Raw genomic sequence first — 19,629 nt, 5'->3', positions numbered from 1 at the left:
TCCGGACTCCCGTTTAGTCCCGCCCCCAGCACTTGTTCCCGCCTCTTCGCGTTCCCAAATACTCTTGTCTTCCGGGTCCCGCTATAGCCCCGCCCCTGACTCGCTGAGTGACGGCTTCCGTATGGGATCCCTAAGGTCGCTGCTTAAAAGTGTAGTTTCACACACTGACCCCGCTTTGGCGTTCGCATTGTAAGCAGCAAATACAGGTGATTTTGATCACTTGGTAGGGAACGTTATCTTACAAAATATTGCCTGCAACACTTCTCCCCTCGGCACGCCCATTCCCCCCAAGCCCGCTACTCAGGGCCTGGTAAAGAAACCGGAAGTCGACATGACAGCCCGCAGGTGCGGGAGGAGGCTTTCGCCGGGCTGTACTGAGTCTGCGCGTGCCGCCCCTGCGTCATTCTGCCGCGACCAGGTTCTGCTCTTCCGCTTGGCGCGGTCCCTAGTCCCGGCGGGCGGTTGCCGGACTGGAGGTTGTCCCGGGCTACTTGCCCTCGGGGCTCCCCATGGAGGAGACGGCGCGCTCGGCTGCAGCCCCGGATGCTCGCAGCTCCCACTGGACGGCGACAGAGGCGTTGGCCGCGCGAGCGCAGGGGAGGTCGGCCTGTGTGAGGGTGTGAGCGGCGGTGACCAGAGCGGAAGCCCGCTGTGCGGTCGGCCAGCCCACGGGGTGAGTCCGCCACTCGGTTTCCCTTTGAGGCGGGTGCGGGCGGGCCTTCCCGTCTCGGATCCGGGACACCGTGGCCCCTGTCGGCCCTGGGCCGCCGCGCCGGGGTGGAAGCGGGTTTTCCTCGGACCCGGCTTCGAGGCATCTCCCCGCGGCCGGGGCGCCGTGAGCCGCACAGACACCTGGCGCGGGCGCGCGTCCCTTCAGGTCCCGGAAGCAGCCGTGTCGGGAGCCGGTCCATCCTTGCTGTTTCAAGGGACCTGGCATATATGGCATACTGTTCTTAGTATGTTTGCTCACCTTCTTGGCACTATGTGTTTTAACCAAGGTCACCTCTCTGAGAAAGGTTGTTTCCCCAGGTAGGGATTTTCCCCTGAAGTTAGGGAGGGAATAAAACCCCTTAACTAAGTGCCAGGCGGGTAATTAATCACTTTAACTACGAACAATCATGCTTAAGCTACATAATCTTTACTCCCTGGAATGGAGATAAGAAACGCCCTAACCTTTGGAATAGAGATTGATAGGACTGGAACCAACTGGTATAAATACAGATGTAACAAGACAACAGAACACAGAACCTACACACAGAACCTAGAGACAGAAGAACTTCGCTGGAGAGAACATGGCAAAAGATCCTGGACAGAAACTGGCCACAGAACCTAGAGACAGAACCTAGCGAGAGAACCTGGCTGAAGAACCTAGATAGAACATGGCAAGAGAACCTGACTAGAACCTGGTGACCGAACCTGGCTGGGGAACCTGAGGAACCTGGCTGGAGAACCTAGCGAGAGAACATGGACACAGAACCTGGCTGGAGATCCTGACCAGAACTTGGCTAGAGATCCTGGCTAGGCTGCTGATCAACTGAACGCTGTCTCCGTGTCATTCCTTCTTCGCCGATTCCGTCCACACCTTTGGGGACCCCTGGACCTGCTGGGGTTGGACCCCAGCACAGCCGCCCAGGGCGGGGAGTGGGGGACGGTGGTTCTTGCTGCTGCGGAGACGCGGGCTGGCGTGTTGGCGAAGAGGCTGTTTCAATGGCCCAGGTTTGTTCTAAAGTCGCCGGATTCCCGTCCCCGCTCCGCACACAACTCGAGAGACTCGGAGTTTCATTTGCCTGCGTCACCTCCTCCCTCACGTTCTCAGTTCGTCTAATACAGAGCTGCTCGGAGTTCTGTGTCTCAAGATGCTCTGTATACCATATACCCAGGTCCTCCTTTTTTCCCTTTTTTTAAGGAATAAGCGGAAAATGAGAGAGAAAAGGTTTGTTTCATGGAGGCGAGGAACCCGATTTCTAACGCCCTTCGGAACTGTTCGGGCTTCTTGTCCCGGTTCTGTGTGTTCTTCCTTCCAGGCCGTAGCCAGTCTGCCAGGGCTGGCAAGTTCAAATGGCAAGAAAGGGTTTTATTTGCGAGGCAGTGAGCGAAGGAGTCCCCTCCACCGCTTCAGCCTTTTTTTACTGTTTCCCGAGCGAGAGCCTGCGAAACCTGCATGTCAGTTCAAGTCTTCCTGTGTCGCTAACCTTGCGCCATTGGGGCTGGAGGTCTCGGCGAGGCGCTGCAGTGTTGACGAGCCCTCCTTTCACACACAGTTAGCCAGGTCAGAGGTGGGAAAACAAACCTGCGGACGCCGAGCTGACGTGCAGAACTGTGCGGTGTGACCCTGGTGCGGGCAGCGAGGACGGGGAGTCCCGTTGGCGCGGGGGGGGGGGGGGGGGGGGGGGGGGGGTGCTGTGTGGCTTTCCTGGGCCCCCTGCCTGCGCCTTCACCTCCGGGAGGTCTGGCTTCTCTGGCTGCGAGATGAGGAGTCATGATACTGTCTTCTCACGATCGAATGGGTGGGAAATAATGTGGATCTGTCGTCGGGGACAGGGCCCCCCCCCCCCCCCAGGTGTCCAGTCTCGGTGGCTCTTCCCGTCGGGCAGCAGCCGTGGTGGGAAAGAATGACAGGCGTGTTCAGGGTGTTTGTGTTGCGGAAAGGTTCCCTGCCCACCCTTGTTCCTCAGTGTCAGCCACGGCGGCCTGCCTTCTGGTCTGTCTGTTCACCCTCCCCCGAGGGTTCACTTTGGCCCCGTCACCCACCCCCCAGCCCTGGCCCCACTACTGCACCCACCACTCTGTGCTCTGGTCCCACGAGTTCGGCCGCCGGGGGAGGATCTCCCGCAGGGATTTCGCGCCTCGGGCCTGAGTGGCTTTATGTTACGGTGCCGCCTTCTAAGCACCGAGCGCGTGGCTCTCCACCGGTGGAAAGAACAGGGCGCTCCTCTGGAGACGGGAAGTGGGGCTCCGTCTGGTGGCGCATGTGCCGATCGTTCCTGCGGATCTCGTTTTGCCTCGTGCAGATTGGAACCGCCTCCCGGCCTCCAGCACCGCCTCTCGGTCCTGTGACCCATGTGACCCCGGGCGCCTCTTCAGTCACAAGCCATGAGCCCGGGGCGCGGGAAGTATGACTTCTGCATCGGCCTGGGCCTGGCCATGAGCTCCAGCATCTTCATCGGAGGGAGCTTCATTTTGAAGAAGAAAGGCCTCCTGCGACTGGCCCGCAAGGGCTCCATGAGAGCAGGTAGGTCGTGCCCCCCGGGGTGTGCTCAGGGCGGGGCCTGCAGAGCCCCCTCGCCCCCCCTGGGGAGTGTGGGCAGCCCGCCCGCTGCAGGGGTTGTAAACGTTCCTGGAGAATCAAGCATCAGTTTTCTAAACAGGGAAGTGAGAAGCGAGAAAATGTCAGGACGAGTAAATGACTCGCTCCTGCGGTTATTACCAAACTGGGAGTGGGGACCAGTGCCCGCGGCTCTCGGCCCTTTCTTTAACCCGGATGATGTCTGCAGAGAAGGCCGTAGGGGTCTGAACAGGAGAGTCTTACTGAAGGTGCGGCTTTCCTCTGTGATCGTGGAAACTGGACTTCACCTTGGGCATTTCTCCTGATGAGAGGGCTTCCCTGGGTTGAAGAGCCCGCGGTCAGTGAACTGAAGGGCGGGGTAGGGTGTCCCCAGTTCCTGCTGACAGGAGACCCTGGGGGACACCTGGTGTGACGGGACCTCACTCACCGGCCTGGGCACTCGTGACAGTTGCCAGGTTGTGTGACATCCGGTCACGTTCTGTCCTTCAGCCTCCACGGCAGCTCTAACCGGGTTCTGACCCAGGATGACCTCCTTTGGCAGTAAAATACTCCCCCCCCCCCACCCCACCCCGTTTCCGGTGCTGTCTCCAAGGCTCACCCAAAGCAGGAGGCCTAACCTTAGTCTCTGCTGGAGCTTGGTGGGCAGAGGAGAGAGCATGGCCTGTGCTGCTGGAAGGGTAGGGTGTGCTCCTCATCCCTGGTCAGCCCCCAGGCGGCGCTCGCCCGGGAGACACGGCCGGAGCTTCACTTGGGTGGCGTTTTCTGACAGACGGTGGCCCACCTTTGGGTGCTGGGACGAAAGTCAAGTCAGTCAGGTGAAAAGGCAGGGTGAGCACAGTGGCAGCCCCAGACTGAGCACGGCTCGGCCTTTTCACGTCTGGGCAGTAAGGGGCCCCCTTTCTCCAAAGTCACCGCTCAGATGTGGGGTGACCATACCTAAGTGACTTGTCCGCTGGCAGACTCACCCTTTAGAAGTTGGGCTACTTTTTACTGGTTCACTCTCTGTTTGCTAAAGCTGAGTTAAGACCAAAAAAGTATAAGGATTGATTTAATCCCTTCACTCAGCAAACCTAAACATTTTTAACGTATTCATGATCCTCACGTCCCCTTTTCTTGTATAATCTTAAAAATGTTATCTAAGATATTCCTTTATAAGTGATGGAACCTTATTCAAAGCAGTAATAATTAACAAATGAGATTTTAAAATCTGTCATTACTGCCCTGACCGGTTTGGCTCAGTGGATAGAGCGTCGGCCTGCAGACTGAAGGGTCCCAGGTTCGATTCCAGTCAACGGCATGTACCTGGGTTGCGGGCACATTCCCAGTGGGGGTTGTGCAGGAGGCAGCTGATGTTTCTCTCTCATCGATGTTTCTAACTCTCTATCTCTCTCCCTTCCTCTCTGTAAAAAATTAATAAAATGTATTTAAAAGTAAATAAATAAAATCTGTCATTACTGATAGTTGTCATATATTTGTAGGAATCTGATAATGTTCCAAGAAAGTGAAATGTTGTTTCATTCACAGGTCAAGGTGGCCATGCATATCTTAAGGAATGGCTGTGGTGGGCTGGACTGCTCTCAAGTATGTATAGAGACAGTTTCAAGGAAATATTGTAGTTGTATACTGAAATATTTGCAGATACAGTTACAGTTTCATAGTACTAGCAAATTTTAAAAATTTAAAGTTTTTTTTAAAGTATATATTTAGCTCTAGCTGGTTTGGCTCAGTGGATAGAGCATTGACTTGCGGACTAAAAGGTCCCGGGTTCGATTCCAATCAAGGGCATATTCCAGGTTATGGGCTCAATCCCCAGTGGGGGGCGTGCAGGAGGCAGCAGGTCAATGACTCTCTTGTCATTGATGTTTCTATCCCTCTCTCCCTCTCCCTTCCTCTCTGAAATCAATAAAAATATGTTAAAAAATACATACATACATATTTATACTAGAGGCCCAGTGCACCAAAATTTTGCACTGGGTGGGTGTCCCTCAGCACAGCCTGTGCCCTCTCGCAGTGCGGGATCCCTTACCGCTCAGCTTGCTGCTCCTTAGCGCTGCCACGGAGACGGGAGAGGCTCCTGGCACCACCGCTGCGCTCACCAACCGTGAGCCTGGCTCTGGCTGACCAGCAGGCGGCAGCTCTTGCGTTGAGCGTCTGCCCCCTGGTGGTCATTGTGCATCATAGCGACTGGTCGTCTGGCCATTCTGCCATAACAGTTGCTTAGGCTTTTATTGTATAGATTTTGTAAGACTCAGCCAAGGACATGTTTTTATTGGTTTTATTTTATTTTTTTGCTAATCCTCACCCAAGCATATTTTTCCCATTGTTCTTTAGAGAGAGTAGGAGGGAGGGGTGAGAGAGAGAGAAAAACATTGCTATGAGAGAGAGACATTGAGGGGTTGCCTCCCTCACACACCCCAGCTGGGCCAGGGATCCAACCTGCAACCCAGGTGTGTGGTAAGAGCCCTGGGAACGACCTGAGAAACCCTTCACGTCACTTAGTATATGCAGGTGTGTGTGCGAGTGCAGGTTTCTCCATTGGAGCAGCTGTGTTCCTATCTGAGCGTTCTCTCTTGTCCATCTCCAAGTGGGAGCCGGTGAGGTGGCCAACTTCGCCGCGTACGCCTTTGCCCCGGCCACCCTCGTGACTCCGCTGGGAGCGCTGAGCGTCCTCGTCAGGTAAGGACCCTGCGCTGCACGTGGAACAGCAGTCTGTGTGCGAGACCAGGAAGTCCTCAGTCCCGTGTGACCTGCACGCAAACCTTGCGGACTGGCGAAGTGGCCGTAATTTGCTTTAAAAGGTTCTCTTCTGTGTGTCGGCAAGCTGTGCATCTGTGGGTGAGATGCTTTCGTGCTTGGTCTCGCTTGTATTCAGAGCCAGCACTAGTCTTACTTTGATTTTAACTTGTTAAAATTCCAAGTTGCCCTTGTCACTAGTTATCATCCGACCCGTGTGCGGTGGTGGTGGTCGGTGAGTGGGTTCTGTGCCGACAACAGACAGTCACTGGTGGGCAGGAAGTGTGCCCTGCGGACTGGCCGGCTGGCCGGGAAGGAGAGTCCAAGACACGTCCAATAGCCGACCCCGCGTGGAAGCCTGCGTCCTGGTCACTGTTCCCATGCAATTGAGAGGGATGTGTGTCCTTCTCCCCCCAGCGCCCACAAGATTGTGTGTGTGTGTGCGTGTAGGTGCGTGTGCTGTATGTGAAGACAGGGCATATGTCTTTGATCCTTATTTCTGTGTATGTTTTACCATTATTATATTTATAGGTTTATATTGTATTTTTATGTTTGGATAAAACTAGCTGTAAAGTATTTAAACTTGACAACAGGCAAATCATATAGAGTTAAATGAACACGTCAGAAGGATGCTTCGGTGAGTGAGGACAAATTAAATTTGAGAAAATACTGAGCACTGGTTTGAACATAGGTTCTGAAATAGGATGTAAGTTCTTCCGTGGCCCCACTTATTGTGAGTTTTGTGTTGATTTCCTCCGGTAGGAAGATGGTTCCTGTGCAGTTTAGTGTGTGGTGAAGCAGGTGTTCCCTGGAAGCTTCCATTTTACGGTTGAAGACATTTTCTATCCCTTGGCCGAAAGCCAGAATCTTTGTAAACTCACAGTGTTTTAGTTTGAGTTCAGTTATTCAAAATGAAAATTGTGCTGATATTTTAGAATGAGAAAAGTAGCGGATTTTTCTAATCTTATCCACCCTCCCCCATTTCAGTGCCATTCTGTCCTCATACTTCCTCAATGAAAGGCTGAATCTTCATGGGAAGATCGGGTGCTTGCTGAGCATTCTGGGCTCTACAGTTATGGTCATTCACGCACCAAAGGAAGAGGAGATTGAGACGTTAAACGAGATGTCGCACAAGCTCGGGGATCCGGGTAAGAACAAAGAAAAGCTTCACTAGTCTCACTGCCTTTTTACTCCTTAATTTACTTATTTTTTAATTTTAATCCAAACTTGAAGCTTTGGCTGGTGTGTTCAGTGGTTAGAGCGTCAGCCGGCACATTGAGGGGTTGAGGGTTTAATTCCCGGTCAAGGGCACATACCTGGGTTGCAAGTTCAGTCTTTGGCTGACGTTTCTCTCCCCTTGATGTTTCTATCCCTCTCCCTTCCTCTCTAAAAAACAAACATTAGTAAAGACATAAATATAACTTGTCTTTGCCTCCTCCAGGTTTTGTGGTCTTTGCAACACTTGTGGTCATTGTGTCCTTGATACTGATCTTCGTGGTGGGACCCCGCCACGGACAGACGAACATTCTCGTGTACATCACCATCTGCTCTGTGATCGGAGCGTTCTCCGTCTCCTGTGTAAAGGGCCTGGGCATCGCGATCAAGGAGCTGTTTGCTGGCCAGCCCGTGCTACAGCACCCCCTGGCCTGGGCCCTGCTGCTGAGCCTGGTGGTCTGTGTGAGCACGCAGATCAACTACCTGAACCGGGCCCTGGACATATTCAACACCTCCCTCGTCACCCCCATCTACTACGTCTTCTTCACCACCTCGGTGCTGACCTGCTCGGCGATTCTCTTCAAGGAGTGGCAGGACATGCCTGTGGACGACATCATCGGCACCTTGAGTGGCTTCTGCACCATCATCGTGGGGATATTCTTGCTGCACGCCTTCAAAGACGTCAGCTTCAGTCTAGCCAGCCTTCCCGTGTCTTTCCGAAAAGATGAAAAAGCGATGAACGGCAATCTCACTAACATGTACGAAGTTCTTAATAATAACGAAGAAAGTTTAGAAAGTTTAACCTGTGGGATTGAACAGCACACTGGGGAGAATGTCTCCCGAAGAAATGGAAACCTGACAGCTTTTTAAGAAAGCAAGAATCAAAAGTTGATCATTGTTGTTATAAAGTGAATTTGAGAATCAGAATGTGTTGGGAAAAGCGGTATTCTCAAATAATGTTCTCTAGAGACAATCTTTTTTAAGGTTTCACTAATCTGGACCAAGAAATTACTTTTCTTATATTTAAGTGATGGTAGCTCACTAAAATAACCTCAGTACCTGGCCAATTTTTGTTAACATTGTATTATTGTAGCGGTATTAAAATTTTTCTTTCACCAAAATCTAAGTGCGCTAATGGTAGCTTTAAGTCTATAAAAATGCTTTATTTTTTTCATTGGGGATGAAAGTATGACGTGTATACATTTGGCATCCCCACTCTTGTCAGTCCCTGGCGTCTTAAGTCATTTTTATTTTTAAAAAAGAACAAAGATAATAGCCTGTGATTTACCTACAAAATGCCTCCTGTCTGAGGAATTATCTTAATTTTGAAATTAAGATAGAGAATCCTCTGAGTTACTGAAGACAACTCGCTGGCACAGCAGAGAGTAGGAGCTCACCCCACAGAGCACTGCTGTCCTGTGACTTGTCCCTGCACAGAGGTGGCCGTCCTGGGTGGCACCTGGTGCAAAGCCAGGACACCCTCTGTGCCCGGCTGCCCGCAGTTTTACTCTGCTCCCTCCGGCCCGGACCTGGGTTACGTCCGCGCTGGTACTTTCCAGGATACTTTCGTAATGAGTCGTTGCCCTTAGATCTTCTCACAACCTGGGAAAGAGAGTCAGAAGACACAGGTAATTTTTGAAATCTAGCTCATGTTGTAATAAAAAGACAAATTGAAACAAATTTCTTTCTAAGTCTGAATGTTTATAGAACAAACTGAAAAATGTTTGTAAAATCTGATTTCCTTCCAGTTGTACTTGGCTCACGAGTTCTTTTTAAAAGTCCTGGCCAGTGTGGGTCAGTGGTTAGAGTGTCAGCCACACACAGGAGGGTCTTGGGCTCGATTTCAGTCAAGGACACAACCTGGGTTGCAGGTCTGTTCCCCATCCCGTCACCCTGGTCCAGGTACTTGCAAGAGGCAAGTGATCATTGTGCCTGTCAACGGATACTTCTCTCTTCCTCATATGCTTGTGATGAGAAAAGGCATAAAGTGCGAAGACACGTTTTTGCAGGACAAGGCTTGAAGTCGAGTTACTCTGAGGATGGTCATTTCTAAGTGGATGCAAGAGGTTTGTGCAAATAGTAGACAGGTTTGTGAGGTGTGTGAATGTTTTAAGTTCATAGAAAAAACCCAGTCAGGCTCCAAGCCCTTCCTTCACCTAATTTGTCTCTGCAGGACCGAGAATTGCATTCATTACGCGTCTTCTTGCCCTTTTTGGTGCCAGGGAAACGCTGTCTGTCCTGCTGAGCAGTCGGTCCTTCGTCACAATGCGTCTCCTCGGCGCTGAGATGAAAGGTAAAGCTGTTCTCTGGACACAGTCACCAGCCCCCACGACCGGCCCCAGGCGACACCAAGGAGCCCCTTCTCTCCTAGTGTTTCTACAACCCCACTCTTGTCATGTCACATCTTGAGCCACCGGGTGTCTACCTTTTCAATGAGCCAAAGCTGCCCCGGCCAGGCTCTCCCGTTGCTTGATTCCCCAGATTGGAGGCTAGATTTTCTGATTCCACTGCTCATTCACAACTGCTAGGATCGGGTGCAGAGAGGGAGGAAGTCCCGAGGCCAGAGGCTGTGAGAGCTGCTGTCTGGGTCCATGGGAGGACGTCCTGCCCAGACGGGGACCTGGTCATGTCACCCCGACCCCCCACCTGCCCAGTGTGGCTCCAACCAACTGAGCCACAGCGAATGGCTTTCTTTTTACTTAACATGGTGTTTTCATGGATCAGGGGTATAACATTTTAGTGGAATCACTGATAATAAAGTAAATGCCTGTGGATGTGGTATTTAAGGCTCCTTTTTCTTTCCCCGTTGTTCCAGTGGTCCCACGTGGCCCAGTGTAGGCCAGAAAGCCAGCAGCAGAAGCACTGCCCCCATGGGCATAAAATGGTACATTTTCCTTATCATGATTCACATCAGGACCAACATAAAAAGCAATATTATATTAGGACAATTGGAGTCTCCACTATCAGTACCTCGTTAAACACTCCTAGTTACATATGGACGGTTTATTTCAAATACTACCCCAGAATAAAACGGGTGTAACATATATATGATGTCCTTCAAGTAAGTTACTGACTATAGTGTACACGTCTACGGATCTATAGACTTACTACACTAGAACTCGCTCAGCCAATTCCTGTGCAAACATGATCCTCTGCTGCCCCCCTGTGGCCGTTTTGAGGAATAACACGTGTCTCTGTCCGTGGTGCTGAAGCTCCGGGCAGAAATCCCTGGTTCTGCTTCCAAACCAGGCGGAGCCAGGTCCGACGGGAGGACAAATGCTTGCCTGCCTCGTTGTCTCTGATAGACTTCCCGCCCACCCAGGACTCAGGACACTCACGGGCACTGACCCCAGAGCTGCCCCTTCGGAGGGTGTGGAGGAAAGGGGGGATCCTGTCACCGCCTCCCAGCTCCCCAAGGAAAACCTCTCCTACTTGGCAGGTCCCCTCAGGCACGTGGTCGCCCTCTCCATCCTGTTGGCTAGCTTAGCCTTCTCCCCAACTGCCTTAGAACTGAGCCCAGCAGCCCCAATTCTAACGAGCCGCTTCTGTGGAGGGTTCCTTTTTAGATGGGAAATGAAATTCGATGAGGTCTGAGGTAGAAGAGCCATAGGCTGGGAGTCATTTAACAAAAGATTGCGCGGGGGGGGGGGGGGAGGGTTGGGGGGGGACGGCCAATCAGGGGAAAAGGAGATATGTAAAACTTTAGACAATAAATAAGAGGGGGGGGGGGCGGGGAAAGATTGCATTCCCACGTGAGGAATGTGAACCTCTGTCCCTGGGATGATGGAGGGCTGGGAGCCCAGGCCTGGGGGTGGGCCACCTGAGACTCTCAGAAGCGCTCCTTGAACCCCAGCTCCCAGCTCAGGTGTTCCCACATCGACCCAGTCCTCCCAGAGCACCTCGGGCCCAGGTGAAATCTGCCAGTCGGGCTATTGTTTTCTGCTGGTCTCAGCTGACTCATGAGGAGCCCTGAGTAATCAGGCTGATGAGGCCCAGGCAGGGGCCCTGTGGGCATCCGGAGGTGGGCTCTCTCGCCCATGGCTGGAGGGTAGCTTCCCGGGTCCCACCCGCCGGCCCCCACGGCCCCCCAGGCCTCGAGTCGGAAGCGCACACGTCCCCCGGTGGCTCAGCACCTCCGGTGAGTACCTCTGGGGGGTGGGAGGTGAATGAAAGGTTTGCACAATGAAGGCTCGCTCACGTTTGAAATGGCGTCCCCCACCCCCACCCCCACCGCCAGGATCTGGTGGGAATCCCGGGTCTGAGGCCTCGGTTTGACTCCATGACGAGATGGAAGTGCGTTGGACGCTTTCTGACAGGATAAAGCAGATGGCCTCTTTGGAGTATCGGCACGCCTCGACTTGTTGAAGGTATCGTTTCCAGGTTGCAATGTTTAGGCTTTATCTTAATCCCCAGCTTTTCCTCCGACTTCTGTTTCCATTTCAACGTGAGCAACCTCGCTTCCTTTTGACGGAACTGGAACGTTCTCCGGGACGGGGTACTCAGCCGTGTGTGTGTGTGTGTGTGTGTGTGTGTGTGTACAGAAGGTTTAAGTGAAATAGTGTAAACATTCATGACCAGAATTCTCACTATGACTAAGGGGGAAAAAAGTGTTTGAAGTAAAATCTGATACCTTTTGGAGGGCGAATAGGAGGAGATTGGACAGTTGCCAGTTTTATTTTAAATATGTTCTTACTGATCTGAGACAGGAAGGGAGAGGGAAAGGTAAACATTGATGTGAGAGAAAAAAACATCAATCAGCTGACGTGCGTGCCCTGCCCAGGAATCGAACCCTGACCTCGTGGTTCACAGGTCAACACTCAATCACTGAGCCACACCGGATGGGCTCTGTGTTGCTGTTTGGATTCCTGATTATAAGAAACAGAATAAAGCCCTGGCCAGGTAGCTCCGTTGGTTAGAGCCTCATCCCCATACGCCAAGGTTGAGGGTTTGATCCCCACTCAGGGCACAGACAAGAATCAGCCAATGGATACATCAATCAGTGGAACAACAAATTGATGTTTCTCTCTCCCTCTCCTTTCCCCTCTCTCTCTCTCTAATTCAATCAATAATTATTTTAAAACTTCTTAATGCGCTAGGGGTTGAAGGGAGAAAAATTTAAGGCAACTGATTCGTTTGAACTTGACATTAACGTTCAGCCTTCCTATTCAATAGCATTTCAAGGTTGGCAGCATCTTTGCCCATCACCTCAGCAACACTATTTTTTAATTGATGGGGAAACTGAGGCCCGATGCTAAGTTGTTTGTTCAGGAGTAGGATGGCTAACTAGGGAAACCGTCAGAGCCAGCTCAGGGGGTGTGGTGGGGGCATCCCAGTAGCAGGACTAAGGGGCACAGTGTGGGTACGGCAGGAATTATATGGGGGGGCAGTAGAGGCAGGGACACGGGTGGCGCAGAGCTCCACGTCATAATGAGGGGGTGCTATGAGGGGTATGGCAAGATGGGGGTGAAGACATCACAGAGGGGGGCTATGGGGTGCAGTGTGGGGTGGGCAGGGTGCTGGGGCACAGGACAGGAAGATGCAGGGGTCCCCCACAGAGGATAGGGGGCTGCGGCAGCCAGCTCAGGGTGAAGGGTGGGATGAAGGGCCCAGTGCAGGGTGCAGCACGGGTTATAATGGGGCTTGCACTGGAAGGGGCGGGTCATGTGGTGCAGAGCGGAGGCGTCATAACTGGGGGGACTATAGAGGGCCATCTTGCATGGGGAGCTCAGCAGGGTACAGTGTGGGGGTAGTCAAGGGAGGGGGAGGCAGAGGGTGGAAAAGTGCGGGGGTCCCACAGGGGAGAGCAGCCTTTGGGGGAAAGCGCAGGGTGGGTGGGGAGGGCATCACAGGAGGAGTGCTGAAGGGTGCAGTGCGGGGTGCAGCAGCAGTTATAATGGTGGCCTGTGAGGAGCGGGGACACAACACAGGGAGGGGGGCGGGGGGCAGAGAGCAGAGGCATCAAATGGGGTGCTGTGAGGTGCGGCGCTGGATGGGGATTGGCGACATTACAAGGGAGCGCTATGGGGTGCAGCCCCGGGTGGGTGGGGTGGGGCACAGGGCAGTGGGGGCAATGAGGGCCAGAGGGAACCACAGCTATGCAGTCTCTGGGACCTCCCTCTGCATGGCTGGGCGGGAGGAGGGGCAGAACCCAGAGTCGTGACTTCAGTCCCTCCAGGGACGGAATGATCGCCGCCCTGGCCTGCCTGGCTGATTTTGTGGGTTTTTTATTCCGGGTCGAATTTTTGGTGGTGTTCAAAGGGCTTTAGCTGGGACTTCAGCCCCACAGAGGCGAAAAGTGTTGTTCCTAGAATGGCCACAGGAGGGCAGCAGAGGATCATTTTTGCGCGGCAATGTGCTGACAGCGTCCTTTGAGGTCCACTGTAAGAAGGACCAGCTGTACCGGTTAATAACGCGGATGTGTAATCAAAGAAAACACGACAATTTCAAGAGAAACATCAGAAGTGCTTTGTTCAAAGTAATGTCCATTCCTAGGTCCACATTTCCCCCATCTTTCAGGGAATTTGTGGAGGCCGTCCCAATAGAACTTTTCTTGTTTTGAGGCAAACCATTCAGAGACCCCATTTTCCACTTCTTTGTACGTTTTGAAGTGCCGCCCAGAAAGTGCGTGTGCCATCGATCGGAAAAAGTGGTCATCTGAAGGAACAAGGTCTGGTGAATACGGCGGGTGGGTTAATACTTCCCAGGCAAGATCTTTTAACGTGTCTTTAACTGGTTTTGAAGTGTGTGATGGTGCGTCATCATGAAGCAAAATTACTTTGCCGTGTCTTCTGGCCCATTCGGTTGTTTCACGATCAAACCGTGGTTGAAATTGACCTGGACGTTCTTTGTCTATCACATCAAAATCATTACTTTAAAAGCGCTTAAACCAGCGTTCACAAGTATCTTGAGATGAAGCATGTTCACTATAAGACTTCCAAAGTATACGATAACTTTCAGCAGCACTTTTCTTCAAAATAATGTAATGGATTAAATCTTCCTACAAATGCTCTTTATCTGACATGAAGTTTGACTTTTTTAAAAAATATATTTTATTGATTTTTTACAGAGAGGAAGGGAGAGAGATAGAGAGCTTGAAACATCGATGAGAGAAAAACATCGATCAGCTGCCTCCTGCACATCTCCCACTGGGGATGTGCCCGCAACCCAGGTACATGCCCCCGACCGGAATCGAACCCGGGACCTTTCAGTCCGCAGGCCGACGCTCCATCCACTGAGCCAAACCGGTTTTGGCAGGTTTGACATTTTTTAAGAGTAAAAATATCTATGATGTTAACACCCTTCAGAAAATTTGACATGAATTGTTGAAGCTTGTTGTCAATACAACAAAATAGCATACATATCAAATCACATACATATCAGGGTATGTGTAACCCCGTCTATTGAAAAAAAATCAGCATTATCACCCGGTACACCTAGAAGGATGTTCACCTTCTGGTTTTGTGAAAGACCCTTCCTCCTCTATCAGTTTATTTCACATGTAGTTACTGAGCCTGGCTTGTGATCTTTGCTAGATTCTGAAATTCAAAGGGAATAAGCACTAGATTTTCCCTATAGAAGTGACCCTCTGGCCCTAACCAGTTTGGCTCAGTGGATAGAGCAATGGCCTGCGGACTGAAGGGTCCCAGGTTCGATTCTGGTCAAGGGCATGTACCTTGGTTGCGGGCACATCCCCAGTAGGGAGTGTGCAGGAGGCAGCTGGTCGATGTTTCTCTCTCATTGATGTTTCTAGCTCTCTATCCCTCTCTCTTTCTCTCTGTAAAAATCAATAAAATATATTTTTAAAAAAGTGACCCTCTGGCTAGGGAAACTGACATTCAAACCCTAGTTTCTCACAGGTGTGATGCCCATACAAAGTGCGGGTAGAAAGGAAGATTTATGTCCCATAGGGCAGCTGGGAATGGTTTCTAATATATACATGGTTACGCTTAATTTTAATCCTCACCTAAGGATATTTTTCCATTGATTTTTTAAAGTATACTTTTATTAATTTCAGACAGGAAGGAGGAGGAAGAGAGAGAGATAGAAACTTCAATAATGAAAGAGAATCAAAATCGGCTGCAACCTGCACACCCTGAATGGGGATAAAGTCAACAACCCGGGAATGTACCCTTGGCCAGAATCAAACCAGGAATCGAACCCAGAATCCTTCAGTCGTCGGGACGCTGCTCTATCCACTGAGCCAAACCGGCTAGGGTTCCATTGATTTTTAGAGAGAATGGACGAGAGAGGGAAAGACAGAGAGAATATCAAATATCACATCGATTGGTTGCCCCATCGATTGGTTGCTCTGAACCCGGGCCTTGTTCGGGAAGGAGCCTGCAACCCAGGTATGTGCAACCACTTGACCTGAATTGAACCCGTGACCCTTTAGTCCTCAAGCAAGCGCTCTATCCACTGAGCAAACCAGCTAGGCATCCTATTTACCTTTATAAAAGTGAATGGAATCAGTATCTGGTATGCTCAGTGGTTAGAGCATCAGCCTGCCAGACAGACGATCACCGCTCTCCCGTTAACCAGGGCACCGAGGAACACCTTAGGCAGGTGGGCGGAGAACCTCAGTGCAGGAGTCTCTGGGGCCTCCCATTACAAGACTGGGGCGGGAAGAGGCGCAGAACCCAGAGTGGTGACTTCAGCCCCGCCAGGGACGAAATGATTGCCGCCCGGGCCTGCCTGGCTGATTTGCGGGGTAGAATTTTTGGTCGTGTTCACGGGCTTCAGCTGGGAGTTCAGCACCTTGGACAGAGGCACAAGGTGTTGTTTCCCAGAGTGGCCACAGGAGGGCAGCAAAGGATCATTTTCGCGCGGTGATGTGCTGACAGCGTCCTTCCAAGTCTCCTGTAAGAAGTATGTGGATCCCGAGACGTGTGCAGTATAGTAAGTCACTTACTTGAAGGACAGTGCATATATGTTCTACATGTTTTATTCCTGCGTAGGATCTAAAATAAATTATCCGGATGCCACCGGAAGTTTGTAAGTAGGCACAGGGAGTGCATGAGCATATACACACATAAACGGCTACACCTTTCCCTGTGTTTGTTAAACATGTCTCCAACGGTCATATCAGGCAGGGTGGCCGGGTCACGTTAAATAGCACCTCTGCCCAGCAGTTCCGCGGGCCTCCTTTGCTGGTCTGGGGACGGGGGAGGTGCAGAACCCCGCCTTGCTGTGTTTGTGCACGGTTCTGTTTTGGTTTGTTTTATTTTCTGGGTAGAATTCTTGGTGAGGATCGCATGGGAGACAGTTGTAATTCCAGTGCCCTGAAAAGCCAGGGCAGTAGGGGGCAAGCATGTGCCTCAGGGGACCTGCCAAGTAGGAGGAGAGGTTTCCCTGGAGGAGCAGGTGAGCTGGGAGGCGGTGACTGGGTCCCCCCTTTCCTCCACACCCTCCAAAGGGGCAGTTCTGGGGTCAGTGCCCGTGAGTGTCCCGAGAATCTGGGTGACGGGGAAGTCTCCCTATCAGAGACAACGAGGCAGGCAAGCATTTGTCCTCCCGTCAGACTTGGCCCAACCTGGTTTGGAAGCAGAACCAGGGATTTCTGCCTGGAATTAAGATCAGTAATGTAGACAGAGACAAAGCGGTGGCTCTCTTGAGAGGCTTGTGTGAGGAAATGTTGACTGGGACACGATTCTCTTCACGAATTCTGTTCCAGGGTGTGTGAGCCCATTCTTTCCAGCTGTATTAGTGACTTGCCCACCCAACCCCAATTGTTCTTACTGTACCCCCTTTTCTCTAGCATAGTTTTCCAACCTGGAGTGTTAAAGAGATGACATCGGACGTTCACCTTTTGTTTTTGTGAAAGACCCTTATTTCTTTTAAAAAATATATTTAATTAATTTTTTACAGAGAGGAAGGAAGAGGGATAGAGAGTCAGAAACATGGATGAGAGAAAGACATCGATCAGCTGGCTCCTGCGCACCCCCTACTGGGATGTGCCCGCAACCAAGGTACATGCCCTTGTGCGGAATCGAACCTGGGACCCTGCAAGTCTCAGGCTGATGCTCTATCCACTGAGCCAAACCAGTTAGGACAGGACCCTACTTCCTTCACCAGTTTATTTCACATGTAGTTAACCGAGCCTGGCTTGTGATCTTTTCTGGAGTCTGGGAATTCATAAGTGAAAAAGCACTAGTTTCTCCTTATAAAAGTGACATTTTGGCTAGGGAAACTGACATGCAAACCCTAGTTTCTCACAGGTGCAATGCCACAGAAATGCCCATACAAAGTGCAGATAGGAGGAAATGCTTATGTCCCGTTAGGGTGGCTGGGAATGGTTGCAAATATGTATATGGTTACATTTTATTTTAATCTTTACCCGACGGCCTTTTCCCATCGATGTATAGAGAGAATGGAAGAGAGAGGGACAGAGAGAAATATAAAATATCGATGTGAGAGAAACACTTTGATTGGTTGCCCCCAGTACAAGCCCAGACCCAGGACCCAGCCAGAAAGGAGCCTGCAACCCAGGTATGTGCCCTTGACCTGAGTCAAACCCGCGGCCCTTTAGTCCTCAAGCCAGTGCTCTATCCACTGAGCCAACCGGCTAGGTCTCAAATTTACCTTTTAAAAAGTGAATGGAGCCCTAACCGGTTTGGCTCAGTGGACAGAGCGTCGGCCTGCGGACCGAAGGGTCTCAGGTTCGATTCCGGTCAAGGGCATGTACCTTGGTTGTGGGCACATCCCCAGTAGCGGGTGTGCAAGAGGCAGCTGATCCATGTTTCTCTCTCATTGATGTTCTAACTCTCTATCCCTCTCCCTTCCTCTCTGTAAAAAATCAATAAAAAATTTAAAAAAAAAAAAGTGAATGGAATCAGTAGCTGGTGTCGCTCAGTGGTTAGAGCATCAGCTTGCCAGACAGACACTCACCCCTCTCCAGTTCACGAGGGCACCGAGGAACACCTTAGGCAGGGTGGGCGGGGCACGTTCCTGGGAACCTCAGTGCAGCAGTCTCTGGGGCCTCCCATTACAAGACTGGGGCGGGAAGAGGCGCAGAACCCAGAGTGGTGACTTCAGCCCCTCCCGGGACGGAATGATTGCGGCCCGGGCCTGCCTAGCTCATTTGTGGTGTGGGGTAGAATTTTTGGTCGTGGTCACGGGGCTTTAGCTGTGACGACAGCACCTCGGAGAGAGGCGCAAGATGTTGTTTCCCAGGGTGGCCGCAGGAGGGCAGCAGAGGATTATTTTTGCGCGATGATGTGCTGACAGCGTCCTTCCAAGTCTCCTGTAAGAAGTATACGGATCCGTAGACATGTGCCATATAATGAGTCACTTACTTGAAGGACAGTGCATATATGTTCTACATGTTTTATTCCTGCGTAGGATCTAAAATAAATTATCCGGATGCCACCGGAAGTTTGGAATTAGGCACTGCTAGTGTATGAGTATGTACACACATAAAACAGCTACACCTTTCCCTGTGTTTGTTAAAAATGTCTCCAACAGTCATATCAGGCAGGGTGGCCGGGTAACCTTATGGGGAACCTCTGCCCAGCAGTTCCGGGGGCCTTCCTTTGGGGACGGGGGGGGGGGGGGGGGAGCGGTGTGCAGAACCCTGCCATGCTGTGTTTGTGCAGGGTTCTCTCTCTCTCTCTCTCTCTCTTTTTTTTTTTTGGTTTGTTTTATTTTGTGGGTAGAATTCTTGGTGAGGATCGCATGGGCGACAGTTGCAATTACCGTGCCCTGAAAAGCCAGGGCAGTAGGGGGCAAGCATGTGCCTCAGGGGACCTGCCAAGTAGGAGGAGAGGTTTCCCTAGAGGAGCAGGTGAGCTGGGAGGCGGTGACTGGGTCCCCCCCCTTTCCTCCACACCCTCCAAAGGGGCAGTTCTGGGGTCAGTGCCCGTGAGTGTCCTGAAAACCTGGGTGACAGGGAAGTCTCCCTATCCGAGACAACGAGGCAGGCAAGCATTTGTCCTCCCGTCAGACTTGGCTCCGCCTGGTTTGGAAGCAGAACCAGGGATTTCCGCCTGGGATTGAGATCAGTAATGTAGACAGAGACAAAGCGGCGGCTCTCCTGAGAGGCTTGTGTGAGGAAATGTTGACTGGGACACGATTCTCTTCAGGAATTCAGTTCCAGGGTGTGTGAGCCCATTCTTCCAGACTGTGTTAGTGCCTTCCCCACCCCCAAATCTTCTTACTGTACCCCCCTTTCTCTAGCAGACTTAAGAGATGACACAGGATGTCCACCTTCCGGTTTTGTGAAAGACCCTTCCTCCTCCATCAGTTTATTTCACATGTAGTTACTGAGCCTGGCTTGTGATCTTTGCTCAATTCTGGGATTTCCTGAGGGAATAAGCACATGATTCTCCTTATAAAAGCGACCTTTTGGCTAGGGAAACTGACTTGCAAACCCTAGTTTCTCGCAGGTGCAATTCTACAGA

At 51.5% G+C, this 19,629-nt stretch overlaps 1 protein-coding gene across 1 annotated transcript; it reads left to right on the top strand.

Annotated features, from left to right (window-relative positions):
- Positions 1-399: 399 nt before the first annotated feature.
- NIPA2 (NIPA magnesium transporter 2) lies at positions 400-8,914 on the top strand. The gene is made up of 6 exons (XM_036303581.1): positions 400-673; positions 3,012-3,232; positions 4,811-4,867; positions 5,872-5,962; positions 7,007-7,167; positions 7,461-8,914. Exons 2-6 carry the CDS (start codon positions 3,094-3,096, stop codon positions 8,102-8,104), a joined length of 1,092 nt encoding a protein of 363 aa, XP_036159474.1. The 5' UTR covers positions 400-673; positions 3,012-3,093; the 3' UTR covers positions 8,105-8,914.
- The last annotated feature ends 10,715 nt before the right edge of the window (positions 8,915-19,629 follow it).

Source organism: Myotis myotis, unplaced genomic scaffold (genome assembly GCF_014108235.1).
Source record: "Myotis myotis isolate mMyoMyo1 unplaced genomic scaffold, mMyoMyo1.p scaffold_m19_p_38, whole genome shotgun sequence".
NCBI lineage: Eukaryota > Metazoa > Chordata > Mammalia > Chiroptera > Vespertilionidae > Myotis > Myotis myotis.
Note: the sequence above shows the minus strand (reverse complement) of the source record. Positions and strands in the feature narration are given on the sequence as shown.

Bases quoted from the DNA above. Each gene is read 5' to 3' on its own strand.
- NIPA2 (XM_036303581.1), top strand. From the start codon at position 3,094: ATGAGCCCGGGGCGCGGGAAGTATGACTTCTGCATCGGCCTGGGCCTG. The intron at 3,233-4,810 runs GTAGGTCGTGCC...TTTCATTCACAG, and splicing joins CAAGGGCTCCATGAGAGCAG to GTCAAGGTGGCCATGCATAT. The intron at 5,963-7,006 runs GTAAGGACCCTG...CCCCCATTTCAG, and splicing joins GCGCTGAGCGTCCTCGTCAG to TGCCATTCTGTCCTCATACT.